General features: G+C 49.6%; 1 protein-coding gene across 3 annotated transcripts in view; it reads right to left on the bottom strand.

Moving 5' to 3' along the window:
• Nucleotides 1-15,614, bottom strand: part of LOC144174712 (RNA-binding protein 38-like) — a 93,047-nt gene that overhangs the window by 20,839 nt on the left and 56,594 nt on the right. For all 3 annotated transcript variants that reach the window (XM_077703535.1, XM_077703536.1, XM_077703537.1), the window contains exon 2: nucleotides 10,622-10,748. In XM_077703535.1, coding sequence (XP_077559661.1) covers nucleotides 10,622-10,748 — 127 coding nt within the window. The remainder of the gene's footprint in view (nucleotides 1-10,621; nucleotides 10,749-15,614) is intronic.

The following is a 15,614-nucleotide window of genomic DNA, read 5'->3' as shown; positions in this document are numbered from 1 at the left end:
CCATTGAGAGCAGACAATACACTGACAATTATAATATACGAATTCGTTATGACGTGAGCCCAAAGACTTGTTATTCCTATCCCGACGGAATGACCTTCGCCGGAAGCTTCACTGACGATATAAAAATAATGTAAACCTTACTCTGATGAAGGCAAGTCCCATTGCCGATACGTAAGTACAGTTTGCTATTGCTCTTGCTGTGCGTCCGACTCTTTACTCTCTCTCTCTCTCTGCGTGCGTGTGTGTGTGAGAGAGAGAAAAAGAGCGAGATATATATATATATATATATATATATATATATATATATATATATATATATATATATATATATATATATATATATATATATATATATATAGAGAGAGAGAGAGAGAGAGAGAGAGAGAGAGAGAGAGAGACGTGGCGTCCTTGGGGCAATACCACTGACTTACGTTGTTCAAGAAATACTAATCTAAGCTGCTTACAATGCTAAAGTTAAATAAAAATGTAAGCTGACGATGTATTATGTGGCCTGGAGCCCTAGGAATATTGTTTTGCAATTCGCAAGTTCGAATCCCCGATACTATAATGTATTCACCATTTTGTGGTGCAACGTTCATTGCTCCACTAGCGAGTTGGCTGATTTCGTACAGACTGACACTCACACGCAGCAGGGTTCTCGTTGGCGTGGTGTTGACATATACATATATACAGAAGCACCCACTGCCTGCGGGCACAGTGTCGGACCTGCCGACTATCGGCCTGGCGCGAACACGCCTCATACGACACAGGGACGAGCCAGGCAGGCTCCAAACTTGGAGGCGAAGCGCCTCGCAGTTGAGTCATAGAGAAAAAAAAGTGCCTCCGATGACGCGGAAAACGTTCAGCCACTAGCGTACACTTCGGCTAGTGAACGTTACGAATCTGCGCGGTGCTGGCAGGCTCATATGACGCATACAGCCGACTTACGGAGATATCGTTGACCAGCGAGCCATGATTCTTCTTGCGGAAGAGTACGACGCATAGGTCTTAATCTGACCAGAAATAAAGTTTCTCTCTCTCTCTCTCATCCAATCACATCGCAACTCGAATACGTATCACTGCTGTTAGTTGTTGCGGCCGCCGCAAATGTCACGTGGTATTCTTTCTTTTTTCAGGTTTCGTGAATTAAATACTGTTTTATCGACCGGATAAAGCGTGAAAAGTGTTTATTTGGGCCAGTCTATGCAGTGCAAGCAAGAACAGGAGATTGACAGACGCCTGACAAATACACTTCAGTGTGCCGTTAACGATTTCCCAGACGGGGCACTCATGCTTACGCGCAAAGCAATCTAATTCACTCATCAGCTTACATACACATCTCCGCTGTAGTGCTGAGCAAACACGCATGTCCCTGTGCGCCGACGCGTACAGAAAAGCTCCTTGCTTGCAACGGCGAGCGGCGATAACACAGGTCTGGACGAAGTTCAGCAGCATCTCCCATATACTAATCTGTTCTCATGTTTTACCGAGAACGCATTTGTCAAATGCCACGCACTTGCCGTCCCGGAAGTGACTGCCGAAGTGGCTGGCCATCCACCCATTCATCCTCGTTGTACTAGTGTTCGCAGAGACGGTCAATCAATGCAACTGAAGCTCTGGCTACGCACACGGTGCACGATATAAAAATCACAATCATCTGTCAACTTTTGGTTTACCTTTGCAGCCCAGACAGAGCGGCGGCACCGCAGTACACGCACCACAGGGTTCGGTACATCAATATGCGCCCTCGTGAATGCAAGTACGAGATCATATCAGACTCGAGCCAATACAATGTAGCCGCTCTTCAGCTCCCGACACATGTTAGCCGCTCTCCTGCTGTTAGAAGAAGGCATTTTTAGGTCGCACATGCATAGCGACTACCTGTTCTGCAACCTAGCTGCGGCAGATAGGCGCACGCAAACAATGCTTCGTAATTTCAATAAAACACAGCTGGGCGGCAGCGCTCGACATGTCTGGTCCTTTTCTGGCCGTCCGTAATTTTCCATAGCGCAAAGTTTTTTTTTTTAAATGCTAAAAAGGGTTACCCAAGCCTCCATCTTACAGTCTATGCTTTCAACCAAGAAGTCTACAAACACCAGAACGTTACAAACTAACCTGACGCGGGGGCTAATTAAGTAGTTAAGTGACACTGAATTGACAAGGAAGTTTGCGGCTTCATTGCGCAGTGAAACAGATGTAATAAGTTATATGAACGCCCACGCGTGTGCGAACTTTAGGCACACGTTAGCAATCTACAGGTGGTCTAAATTGACCCGCGGCCTCCAGCTGCAACTGCGACGTGTGAAGCACCGATTTGAATTCAGGAACGTTCCGATTAACACTTCTTACTGCAGCCGCCGGCGCGTCTGCCGGCGGCTGCAGTAAGAAGCGTTAATCAGAACGCCTGCTAGTTTTCAGAACGCATAGTTCCGTGATAGTTTTTTATCCGCTTTATCCGGCCCCGCTGAAGGTAACGGGAGCTTCGCGTGAGGCCATGAAAATCGCCAATTGACGCCGAATTTCAGTGAATAATAATAATAATAATAATATAACATAAATGGCGCAGTTCGGACTAGTGGTGCAAGGCCGGAGAAACAGCAGAGCTGGCGTCCCCTCTCCCTTCGTTGGAGACCCAGCTGTTGCATCATCGGCAGCAGCCCACTAGGTCGAGCAGGACGAAGTCCTCTCCTATCGACCTCCAACCGCTCCTGTCCCGCGCCGCTCGAGTCCATTCGTTGCCTCCGAATTTCCTTATTCCGTCCCTCTATCGAGTAATTGGCCTTCCACTTTTTCTAAAGTACCCGTCTCTCGGTGTCCATTCTGTCACCCTGGTAGTCTCCCGGTTGTCATCCCGCCCAATTACGTGGCCTGCCCAAGGCCCCCCCTTTTTTTTTAATTTGAACTATGATATCTTCTACTCTACTTTGTTCTCTGTTCCATCGTTTCCTGTCTCTAAGTGTTACGCCGATCATTACTCGTCCCATGGCCCGTTGCGTACACCTAAGTTTGCTTTCAAGTTGTTTAGTAAGGACAGTTCAGGGGTGAGACAGCTGAATCAGATTTGGGAGCAGTTTTTGGAGCAGCGAAATCTCGATTTTGGAGCAGAAGAATCTTGATTTGGAGCAGAACAATGACATTTATTATGTCACCTTAGGAGCCTAAAAAATCAAATTTTTGGCAACTCATGGGGGAAAAGTGCACTTTTTAATCGGTTTTAGACGTGCATAACACTGAAACAGCCTCTCAATAAAGTTTTTTCTACCACAGTATCACAAGGTACGAACTGCACTACCTTTTTAGAAACCATTTTTAAATGCTTAGGCTCAATGTATAGATAGCGTGGAGTGCCGTTGAGAATATCGAATTGAAAAACCAAGCAATTGTAAGGCATTTTTATTGTCATGTAAATGCCGAAATTATTATTTTTGTATTCCCAGACGGGGCTTTACGCACAAGTGTAGAGCCACGGCAAAAGTTGCGCAAAGCGAGGTGACAGTCGTCGTACCCCACCAGCCCTCCCATTTCAATCCCCACAGTGCACGTTCACTACGATCGTAATTTGAGTAACGTTGGTATGTTTAGCCGCCTCTCTCTTGGCATTAAGTTTCACTTCAGATGGATGAACCATTATTACTGGAGTGCAATAATAGCCCGTCCCGCTTTCGGACATTGCTTGAACGTTTCGCGGCGATGTAGCCTGCACCGTTACTTCTGCAGCGTCAATCATCCCATTCCCGCCGCTCGCAAGCTCGCTGTCAAAGGCAGCTATAGCTCAGCGTTTTATAACCCCGCAATGAGTCCGAAATTTCACTTCAAGCACGCACAGCGCCTCACACTTAAGGCCGGAGCACGGCGAATTCGCGGGCACCCCTTTGTTTTTGATGAACTCCCGTATTTCGAGTCGCGCAAATTCCCGCAACAGATCAAACGACTAAACGTAAACCCAGCCACCCACATAACCAAAACCACGGTATAAAGCGGCGAAGGGCCCTCTGCCTGAACCACGAACAACTGCTCGCCCGGCGGCCATGTTTTCCAATCTTCACCACACCAAGATGGCGGCGCCAAGTGATGTCGTTCCGGAGATACGGCGCTCCGAAAATTGCCGTTTTTTCATCAACCTGCACAAGTACCTTGCGCATCAGTACACATAAGCCTTTTTTTACAAGACTTTTCAATAGTTTTCGATTAGAAAACTTAAAAAAACTCCAGAATATAACACTGCCAACCGGACATTGCTACGTTCGAAAAAACTATCTCGGGGTCAATTTTATGCGAGTTTTTTTTATTGAATGATCAATCAATTACCTTTATAAACAGCATCACCTTGGGGGTGCTGGAAAATTATGCCATCACTAAGCATTTTTCCGCACTGAAACTGACGGGAGCGCTAAAACCTATTTTTAAGCTTTTGGAGCAGTCTGGCGCAGGAAAAGGAATTTGTATCAAAACTGCGCAATATGCGCAGCTGTCTCACCCCTGTAAGGTGTCAAGTTTCTGTTCCATATGTCATCACCTCACATTTATTTCTGAACATGTCGCTGAAAGTTCTCCATGACTGGCAGGTTCGGATCGTTTCGTCCGCAGGCTTTCACATCTCTCCCAAAGTGGACCGCGTCAGCACGCGCTATAGCACTCGCGGCTAAGCCCAAAGCCAACGCCCGCGCTGGGAACCCAAAGGAAACGCTGTGCGCCAGGAATGAGATGATAACTGAATCGTATAGACGCTGATCTCATAACGCGAGGGACCCAGATTCGATTTAGGCCAGGGGAAGCGTTTCTTTTTATTTCCGATTGGCTGCACATGAGTTAAGGCCGACCTCCATGCAGCGAAGTTTCTCGGCGAACTTGGCGCGGCGGACGCCGTGGTTTGACGCGCCGCTCAGTTTTCGTCCACCCAACCTCCATGCAACGTGACACGGCGAACGCCGCCGACAGAAGACAGGACAGGAAGTACAACGAAGTACGAGGCTGTGATTGGCTGCGGCCTCAAAATGCAGTTTGCCGCTTCCGGTCGCGTTCGCCGCCGCGCGTTCGACATCTAGCTCGCGTAGATCGCCGGCGAACAGCCGTATTTTCGACGCCGGCGGCAGAGCGGCCGCCGCCGGGCGACGTTCGCCGCCTTTTCGCCGACATTTCGCTGCATGGAGGTCGGCCTTTACAGTGTTATTGTTCCTCACCGCCGCTAACTTGTACCCTCCGCGAATTTTATTGTCCCAGTGGTTCGGCTGCCAGTTTCATGGAACAAAGGTCCCGGGTTCGATGCCCGGGAAGTAGCTAACTACGTTTTTAACAGCAAAGGTGTTTTGCTGGCCGTAATGCGTGCGGTGTGCGACGTCATCAAAACACTTGGTCACAGTTACTTCAGCCGTTTACCGCACTTATGAGCACGCCCTTTACGAGGAGTGTCCGGCGTCGTCCAGGCATGCGCGCGGCGCTTGCAAAAGAAAAGACAAAGAAACTAGGCGCTACAGGCGCCCAGTTTGCGAAGCCGGTTGCCGCCTGTTCCACCGCGTGCTCACGCGTTGGAGAAGTTTCAAAGCCTGCGGACAAAACGATCCGGGCCCTCCAGTCATGCATGAGGAAGACAACGATTTTGATGGATATGATGATGACTACTACTGCCACAGTGAAAAAAGCGACTACTACCACCACAGTGAAAAAGCGACGACGGAACATTAATTTCAAACCTAATGCAATGCGTGGTGGCGTGTCCTTCAGTGCTTACATAGAAAGAAATCATCCAGCTTCGCTATGGTTCAAGCCTTGCGCGACTTAGTGCAAGCTTCGCCCATTTTTTTTTTTTTAATCTTGGGGCTTCCGGGGGTTTTGGGTACGACGGACGGATTTGTGACGGCCTAAACAGCGCAACCGACAAGGAGTGAGGGCGCAGCGTGTCTTTCTTCGCCTCGCCTCTCGTTGTTGAAGTTCGGAAGTATGCTGTAACGACTCGCTCAAGCCTCAGTGACCTCCGGGATCCTCTCGAACTCGTCGACGGCGAGCATGACCGGCCTCCACACGCTTCGCACTCGCACAACGCTCGAGATAACGTGGGCACCGCATTCAACGGAAGCGCTCCGAATTATCACACTGGGCGGGCATCTGGATAAGACAGCGGCGACGGCGGTTGCAACAAGATAAGCGCCGCAAAATGTGACTCACCGCGTAGCCGCGGAAAGCCGGGCTAGTTGAAATGTGAATCAGTGTAGCCACTACACCACAGAGGCGCTTTTTTAACGTGAGGGATGTTGATTGCGACACAATTAGAAGGTTAGTGGCCGTGTGACGGAGGAGTGTGCTGTACGATAAGTTATCCACAGGAGGCGTTGGCTCAGCGGCCAACACCACCGCCCTTTTAGGCGACCCCCGGGTCCGGTGCTCTAGCTTGACACGCGTGGTACCTAAGCAAGACTTTGCTCTCTCTCTCTCTCTCTCTCTCTCTCTCTCTCTCTCTCTCGCGCGCGTTGTTTCAAACATTCCACAAAAATGAAACTTTCAATTTACAGCTCTGGCAGTAATTAAAAAAAAAAAAAGACGTGCCCTAACCGTGCCTAAATTAGTTGTAAAAAGGAAAGCGAAGTGGGTGGAAGTGGGAAAAACGCCAATTTCTGTGTTGCTTAATCACGCGTTCCATCGTTCTCTTTTCTTTTCACGTGCTAATTTGTGAACCCACCCCCCTCACCTGTCTTCCCTGTAACAGCTGTGCGAACTAGGCCCCACTAGAGATGTCATTTCTTTGTATTCTACAATAATGCCCACTGAGCGGTGGCGGCGCATGTAAAAAAAGGGACAAGGCTCCAAAGAGCATTAAAATAAAATGAAGGCATCAAAATGACGAGAGAGTCTGCACGGCTAACGCCAGTGTTTTTTTTTTATTATTATTTTTCAGCAAAACGAGCTAAGAACAATGAGGGCAGGAAGAAGGCACGCTCCTGGTTATCAGTATTTTTACAGCGTGCGCTAGGCTCAGCTGCAACCCGTTTAAATGGGCGTAGCCCGAAACAACCCATTCCAGTTTGAATCCGCCCCGCTTGAACCCATTCCCGAAATGCCCTTCCCGTTTGGCCCGTCCCGTGTGCGCCAGTTCCCAAAACGCCCTTCCCGTTTGACCGCTTTCTGTTTCAACCCGTTCCCAAAACACCCTTCCCGTTTCAACCCGCTCCCAAAACGCCCGCCTCAAATAGTTGTGGGGATCCTGACGCCCAATCCATTGCGCGATCACTGGGTTTGTGGCGTTGCGCGGCGCTTTTCCCCTCTCTCCCCGAAATGCCGGCTCGTCTCGGCGCCACTGTGCACAGCCGAGCCGTCGTTCTCAAACTCCTGCCTGAGGTGAAGCCTGCAGAGACCGTTGCGGCGATAAAACACTGTCACGCAGCGGGCGCTCCGCCCTGGTGGGGGAGCTAACCTCACCTCATTGGCCCGTTTGAACGATTCCGGAACCCCGCTCTCGCCGGGACGCGAACGCGCGCCCTGCGCGGGGGTCCGTTCGGGGAGACGCTTCCAGGACGCGTTGGCCGAAGGTATGTGACGCTTTCTTTACCAGCCGGCTGCAACTCTGTTGCGCCGGCGAAAGCCCACCAGCCCTTCCGGTTGCGGCCCGTGCCTAAGGCTGCTCCTGTTGCCCCTACGCTTGCATATAGTAAGGCCGTACCTAACACTCGACGATCACGCCGTGCGGTACGCGCCTGTGAGCGAATGGGCCCCGTCTCCCTCGCTGCTGCGAGCCGATCTGGCCAGCACGGCGATGCGCGCGCGCACAACGTGCGCGCACCCCGGAATTTGCCCTGGCCGAAGAGCCCACTGGCTTTGCGCCGACGACGCGCACACTTGCGCGTGGCGCCCCGTCGCCCCTTTCACCTAACGGGAAGTACGTACCTGTACTGTAAATTATGTAATTGGGTCTGTAAAATATGTGACTAGAACGTTAGTATAAAATAAACGTCTTCCCTCCGTACCCTGGGCATATTCCTTTGTCGCCCCCTTCTCCACCTGCCCAACAGAGGCGGTGTTAAGTTGGCGCGACGGCGTTTCAGTATAGTGAGCGTGCTCAACTAGCCCGAACCCACGGTGGTTCCTTGCAGTGTGCATGAATGCCTGCCTTGTGCAATGCTAGGGTTATGCATATTGTGAGGTATAGAGACCACATAGTTCAGATAAGTTTCTGAACTCGCTGTGCGCTTTCATGCCTCGAAAATTGTGCTGGGCAGGGTAGTGTAGGTTATTGATTTATCACTACGACATATTTTACTCATTTCTTGCCTAATTTATAGTGCGGGGGCAAATTATATTTTACATTGACTCTAACTCTACTAGGCAGATGGCGCCACCGACACGTTTTCTTTTTAAAGCTCTACAGGTTACGGCTACAGTATTCCCAAAACAACTAAAGTTATTGTGAACGCTTCACCCAAAAAGTGAAATATTCCAGCTACTTTAAACGATAGCAAATAGACGAGTAACAAAATTATGCGTGATTTGCTTTGAGACTAATTCATCAGATGTCGCTACTTGCGCCGCCGCGGCCAGAATACGCAAACAGCAAATGGTGTGCTAAAGCGTGTCTTACCGCTTTCAGCGGTAAACGGAAACTCCGGCTCCCGGTAACACGGTAAACGGTGACGCAAACACTGTAACGATATGCTAAAACTCTCTATTATAGACGGATAACTGCCTAAATGTTTGGTTTTGCTTTTCCACGTACTGCGTGCCCGCCTATGTATTATCCGTAAAAAGTACACGCAAGAGAATACAGCTTGGGGTACGTGTTCTTAACGCCTGGATGAAAAATGTGTGCGAACCGTTTACTCCAAGCAAAAATTTCAGCTTTAAACTTCAATGGCCATTCTTTTACAGACATTTGCATATAAAGTGATCGTCAGCCACACATTAAATGGATCGTACACTAGCTTGGCCCGTAATAGTTAGCGCTTTCATAAAATACGTTTTTTTTTGTAGTTAGTTATAGTAATTATATTTCGCGAATCTTTTTCCTGCGTAGAAATAAAACAGTAGCCCTGTACTACCCCTAATAAATTAATAGTTACCTTTATTAAAATACCCAACTTCATTGTCGGCAAGAGCTACGGACGCTACAAACTGGCAGTGCGACCGCGGAAAGGTTATATTTTGTCAATTTTCTTTTTTGTGTATGTGTGTTGCATATAAGTGCATGTGCATTCGTATATGCAACCGCAGGGACTGGCAATATCACCGCTGCGACCGCTCGACCTACGCAGAAGCAGGCGAAAGGGTGAGGTTTCAGCTGTAATTCACATACGCTGTACCGGGACGGACGTAACGCAGCAACCTGCGTGTTGTTTCTTAATTGGCGCCGCGTATCGTAAAACGGACCATTGCAAAAAGCTTGCAGGTTAATAGGGTGTCTGCATACTCTGGCGTCTGCATAATAACGTTTTTTGCGTTTTTTACGGTTAAATACGTTTGACGTAACTTCAATTTAAATTTTCAGGTTACGGCGGACGCAAGTAATTTTTGACTTTCGGTTATGTCGAACGTAACTCAAAACACGAGGTTAAAATATAGTCGGACGCAACCTTAATTTAAAAAATCGCACGCCTCGGTCCGAGTCACCAGAGTCGAAACTGGGTTCGTTATTCAGGGAAGGGGCTAAATGGGAAAATGCGAAACGGGAAGGTCGTTTTGTACCGGGTTGAAGCGGCAGGGAACAAACGAGAAGGTTCAAATGGGAACAGGCGAAATGGGGAAGAGCGAAAAGGGAAGGTCGCTTTGCGCCTGGTTGAAACGGGGGGGGGGGGGGGGGGGAACAAGCGGGAAGGATGAAATAGGAATGGGTTCCAACGGGAACCTCCCGTTTAAAAAGTCCGCGGATGGAGACGCCATATTGCATCGCGGCCAGCAAACTGCGGTCGCGATCTGCATTGCAACGCGACAGGACAAGTGAAAAAAGTTTGACATGTGGCAAAACATTCACGTACAAAATGAAATTCCACGGGGCACTTCAGACCGCGTACGTACTTCGAAGACGAAGGCCTGGCAACACTTACTCGAGACTTCTCAACTGCCACATTGTATTCGCGCCTCTCTCCGTTTGCACGAATCCTTTCGACAGGCTCCACCGTGTTTGCGTTTCGTAGCACGCTTTCGTTTCTTCGTCTTTCAGCGCGTGCTTCATTTCAGCAAGCACATTGGTGACACACGCCGCAGCTTCCCCAGAATCGAGAGTTGTGCGCGGCTGGGAGGCGCCAGTTCTGCTCACGTGCCGTCACGTTCCCGTGTCACGCGGCATGTTCCTCCGCTGCCAAAGTGCGGAGTTGGCGCGGTGTTAACGCACTCACATCCTACTCTACGGATCCGGGTTAAGTCCCTCCGAACTCAAATGTGCTTTTGATTTCCTGTTTACGGCGGCAGCCATTTTCTGTGTAGGACAACTACAACACCGACGGTTTTTCGTGGCATGGGGGCACTTAAAGCAAAGTACATTGGCAGCTGTATAATCTGAATATCATCTACGGCCCGCCCACAAGACTGTCCAAACAAGCAATGCATGCGGTCAGAACAAACGTTGGCCTGCGCTGCGATTCAGGTCCCTCGACCCCCGGTAACCGCGCATGCGCAGAAAGAAGGGGGAACACATACGTACCGTTGTGCGCGTTGGCCCTAGGCTTGGCTCCGAGGTAGGCGAGGTTGACGTTGGCCTTGCGGCCGTCGATGATCGGGTTGGCTTCCTTGACCGCGCGTTCTGCCGCGTCGCGGTCAACCATCGTCACCTGCGGACCGAGACAAGGTGCGGGCCACGCAATGGTCAGTGAAGAAAGAGAAGAACAAACATAAGCACAACTCTACGCACATCCCTCCATGTGAACCAAATGGAGCCTTTGTTCTTTCTACTCCGCTATACCTTCTCGCATTGCGGCAACGTGGCATGAACAAATAACGCCCCAACAGACGCCGGAATGGAAGAGCGGTTACATTTTACAAGAAGTTACAAGACGAAGTAGAATGTAACGTCTCTTCCATCCACCGCCCTTTAGCTTAGACGGCATTTATACATACAAACCCGTTCCTGGGCACGTCGACGTTTAAAACTGACAGGGTTACGCCCTTATTTAGCAGTGCGGCGCCGCGATTTTGCACATGCTCGAAGCAAATCGCCATCTTAACGTACACACTCCACCATGGCTATGAGTGCCAGAGCTTTTATATATATATATATATATATATATATATATATATATATATATATATATATATATATAGAGAGAGAGAGAGAGAGAGAGAGAAAACATGGCGCAGATGCCGAAAACTCTAATTATGGCACGCGTTGAAGAGCTACATACGGCGTGATCCCGCCTTCCCACTTATTTGCCGCTCCCCCTAGTAAAACTTAAAAATCCTCGGTACAAACCACAGTATCTTACTAAGGCGACATCAGGCTCCATTGCAAGCCAGCAATGAACCAACCAAAATCAACGTACGTTGAGAGTGCACAATTAAGTGCGAACCAAACACCTACACTCCTACCCCCGCCCTACCACTCTCCCTAAACACGAACAGAAGTCTACAGCATCCCCCATACTGCCGGCAGCTGAGTAGGATAATCGTCGTTTTGGTGCAATCAGGGAAAGCATGAAACTAAACGAAAATTTCGACGTACATACACACGCTTAGTGTGACGGCCACAAATAATAAAGTGCGTAAAAAAAATAAACAAAACGAACAGGGGAAGACTAACGCTACGAAGGAGATACAGAGCGTGATCGATTCCAAACGAACAGCGCGCCAAGCAAAACAAGGTCAGTTTCGGTTGAAATCGTTTCGACTCGTGCGTTTCCCAGCAGCCTGGGCCCCAGACCAGGAGGAGGAAAGAACCTCGAGAGCGACGCAGCGGCACGCTCTCCGAAACGTGTATACACTCGTGGCGGCGCTGACGGGGTTAAGTACTTGCGCCGCGCCTTTTCCCTCCTCCGCCGCCGGCGCAGCGAGCCCCTCTTGGAAAAAGCAAAAAAATAAAAGGGTCTCACGGTACACCACGAACAGTGATCAACACTGCATTTAATAGCTACGACAAAAAAAAAAAAAAGGGAAGTCATTCAACACAACGAAAATTACCAATCAGCTGACCAAACAATGAGAAATGTCAAAAAGCGCGAAGCGACGAGGCAACACGTAGGCCTTCTCGCAGCTGGAAGGTGTTTCCACATCTTGCCTCGGCACCAGCGCGCGACGATTCATCCTCCATCAACGTCACTGCCTCTCGCGGCGTTTGAGCAGAAAAAGCAGAAAAAAGTTGAGCTAGCGCCAGCCCACTCCGGCTCTATCGACTCCTTGGGGACTTCCCGAAATAAACTCGTAGCCGGGTTCAGCCATCTCGCGAAGAAATTAACGGGCCGACCGAGAAATGGCACCGGAAAGCTGCTCCGAGTAGCGCCGGATAGGCGAGAATCACTGGGCGAGAAGCGGAAGGTGAGCGAGGGTAGGTGAACAGGGCGGGAAATAAGGGCCCACATGTTTCGAAATGATGTCTTAACCAAGAACCACGCGAAAACGGGGAAGTTCGGGCGACACGGCTAAAAGAGTTGAATGTCCTGTCCGGCCCAATTCTGGTATGGCTAAATCTCGACTTCGTAGAGAACTTGAGCTTCAGGAAACGACCGGATGGAACTCAGGTCCCTTGGACGTTCCCTCTATCTCGGAAACGGCATTGAAGCACAGCAGTTTCCAGCGGAAGGTATTCAAAATATGACTTAACAAAGCGAGCTAGTTGGTTCATGCTTATTGTAAAGAATAAAAGGGGCGCCAAGCAGACGAAGACGAAGTAGACACACATACTGGCGCCTGTATGTATGTGTGTCTACTTCGTCTTCATGTCCTTAGCGCCCATTTTATTATTTCCAATGGGTATTCAAAGCCAGCAAGTTGATTTACTCCCACTGCTAATGCAGACTGCGTTATTTACACGCGTAAAGATCTCACCCTAACGCACACCGTGGAAAGCTTTCTTTCAACCCACTCAAGGCACGGGGCCCAAAACTGCGCGCATATGCGGACAGAAAAGCGTTGCGACAACGCCTTTAACATTGAGCAACTAGCAACCAAGTTCCAAGGCGCCGAGCAAGGACTAAAAACAAACACAAAGAAGAACAGTCACCATTTTCTACCTGCCATGTTCCCTGTCGGCGCTGGGCTGCCTATTTATTTTAAGCGCCTATTTTTATTTTTCTCGGAAACCTTCAAAAAATGTTCGTTGTTCCAGGCAGGCGCTCGCACACACGCCCTCCGCGTTCATGTCACGAGACATCGCAATAGAAGCGCGCTTAAAGAATAAAAGGGGAGCAGCAGAAAGGTACGACCCCGGAGTAGAAAAACGGGGTTGAGAGTGGAGAGCTGGAGCTACAGCGCACGGGCGGCCCAGCGAACACAGAAAGAGAGCTACGGAGAAGGATGGAGCGGAGAGGCCCAAGAGCAGATAATGGAGGAAGATGCGAGCGAAAAAAACAAAAAAGAAGGGAGTGCGGAGGTAGGCTGGGGAGCGGCGGGCATCACCCACTTCTCTCGTCCGAGCGGAGAACCAGTTCCGAGCAGCCCGGCTAGCGAAAACAAGACGCAGCGAGCAGGAGGGGGAGGAGGAGGAGGATAAAGGGTACGCAGAAGAGAGGAAGAAGGAAAGTCAAGTGACACAAAGCGGCGCAACAGACAGGGAAGCGCCGCTTCCACCCATAAATTACGCGCCCGCGTGCGAGTCCTCCGTCGCGTCGCCAGCGTCTTCCGCGCAGAGACGCAGAGACGGCCTCCTCCCCTTCCCTTTCTCCGGCCGTCTTTATCTAGACGCATTGCCTGGCGACGCCGCTGCTCTTCCGCGCGCTTCCGGAGGCCCGGCAGCAGAAGAAGAGAGGAAACGAAAGGAGACTAGCGGTCGGTGCACCGGAAGCAAAGGGTGGCACGTGCTCGCGCTTACTCACGCACGAGCCTTCGCGGGCCGCATTCCTGAGACAAGAGAAGGTCCGCGCGTGCGCGCAAGGGAGAGCAGACGGAAAGTGCGAAGCGAGAGAACGTTTTAAAGCGGAAGGGAAAAAAAAAAAAAAGAAGAAGAAAGAAAGGTATGTAGATAGACAAAAAACCGAGGTTAGGGCATCATCAAGAAGAAAATATTGTCTGCCTTCGCAGGCGTGACTCCGGCTTGTCCCAATTACCGCGTTTGAACAGACGGCAGCCACGACGTCTGCGTCCTCCATTTAACTCGTGGCTTCAATGTGCACGGCACTGTTATCGGTTCGCCACGCCTCTTCCTCACCCAACCCCTTCGAGAGAGCTTGCGTAACCTTGGCAGTGTGCACATATAAGAGGGCAGGCAGACAGTATTGGCACCGATTCCACGCCACAGTGGTCACCTAGAAATTTCTACATTTATATTCACTGACCTCCCCGCTGCTTCTCACTCGCCCTATGTATAACGTTATAACAAAATCGCTTCATTCGAAGTCTCCCTTCATTCGAAGTTTTTTGCGGTCCCAAAGGCAGTCCCTTTCGGGTCGGGAGTTGATCGCTTGGAGGAGGGTTGTCGAGCCCGTGCATCCCTTATATATGTCTTCTAGAAGTCATGTGTAGGTTTCCTCTATTCCCTGGTCTTTTAGTGCTTCTAGCACGGCTGTGGCGAGTACGAAATCAAACGCTTTCTCGTAATCTATTAACGCCATGTAAACGGGTTTAATGTACTCCGCGGATTTTTCTATCCCTTGGTTGACGACATAGATGTGATTTATGGTTCGGTACCCTTTCCTAAACCCAGCCTGCTCTCGCTGTTGTTGGTAATCCAGGCTGCCCCCTATGCGGCTAACTTCGGTAAACAGATGGGTCCGTAATTGTTGAGGTCCTTGGGGTCTCCCTTCGTATGAATCTGAATAATGTTGGCATTTTTCCAGGCCATGGGCACTTTTTGAGTCTTCAAGCACGCTGAAAAAAGTGCATCAAGGTTTTCCAGTACAATATTCCCTCCCTCCTTCAAAAGATCCACGGTTATGCCGTCACCAATTGCAGCTTTTCCCATTTTGATGCCTTTGAGAGGCTTTCCAACTTCCTCTTTCGTCACTAGTGGGACATCGCAAGTTGAGCTTGTATTCTCAGTAGTTTCCCCTGGTCTAACGTCGCTGGCATACAGCCTGGTGTAGACTCGTTCTCGTCCAAGTTGTGCGTAACATTATCCTGCTCGTCTCCGAGTTCGTACATCCTATCTTTGCCGATGGCTAGATTTCTCCTAGTTACTTTAGAGCTACCCCTATTTGCAGCGCTTCCTCTATCACTGCAATGTTATATGCACGAACATTTGTTTTATTTCTGTTAATCAGTTTTGGCAGCTCGGCTAATTAAACCCGACCCAATGTAATTGACACTTTCATGTTCTTGCGTCTGGCAATTAGTTCATTCGTTTTCTTAGCTTAGCACTTTGTTCACTACGTACATGTTGCTTCTCCCACAGCTGCTGCTGATCCACTGAGTGCCGATTTTAGGCTGTCATTTAGCCTGTCTACACTGACCTCGTTCTGCTCGTTTAGAAGCGCAATTTTGTTCTGAAGAGTTATTACTCCTCCGTCCTAGCCCTGACCGACTCCATGCTGGGTTTCTTATTTTTTGCGAGT

This window comes from Haemaphysalis longicornis, unplaced genomic scaffold (genome assembly GCF_048455015.1).
Source record: "Haemaphysalis longicornis isolate Haplotype H1 unplaced genomic scaffold, Haemaphysalis longicornis Haplotype H1 scaffold_3, whole genome shotgun sequence".
NCBI classification, from domain to species: domain Eukaryota; kingdom Metazoa; phylum Arthropoda; class Arachnida; order Ixodida; family Ixodidae; genus Haemaphysalis; species Haemaphysalis longicornis.
The sequence above is the reverse complement of the archived record's forward strand: the minus strand, read 5'-3'. Positions and strand labels throughout refer to the sequence as shown.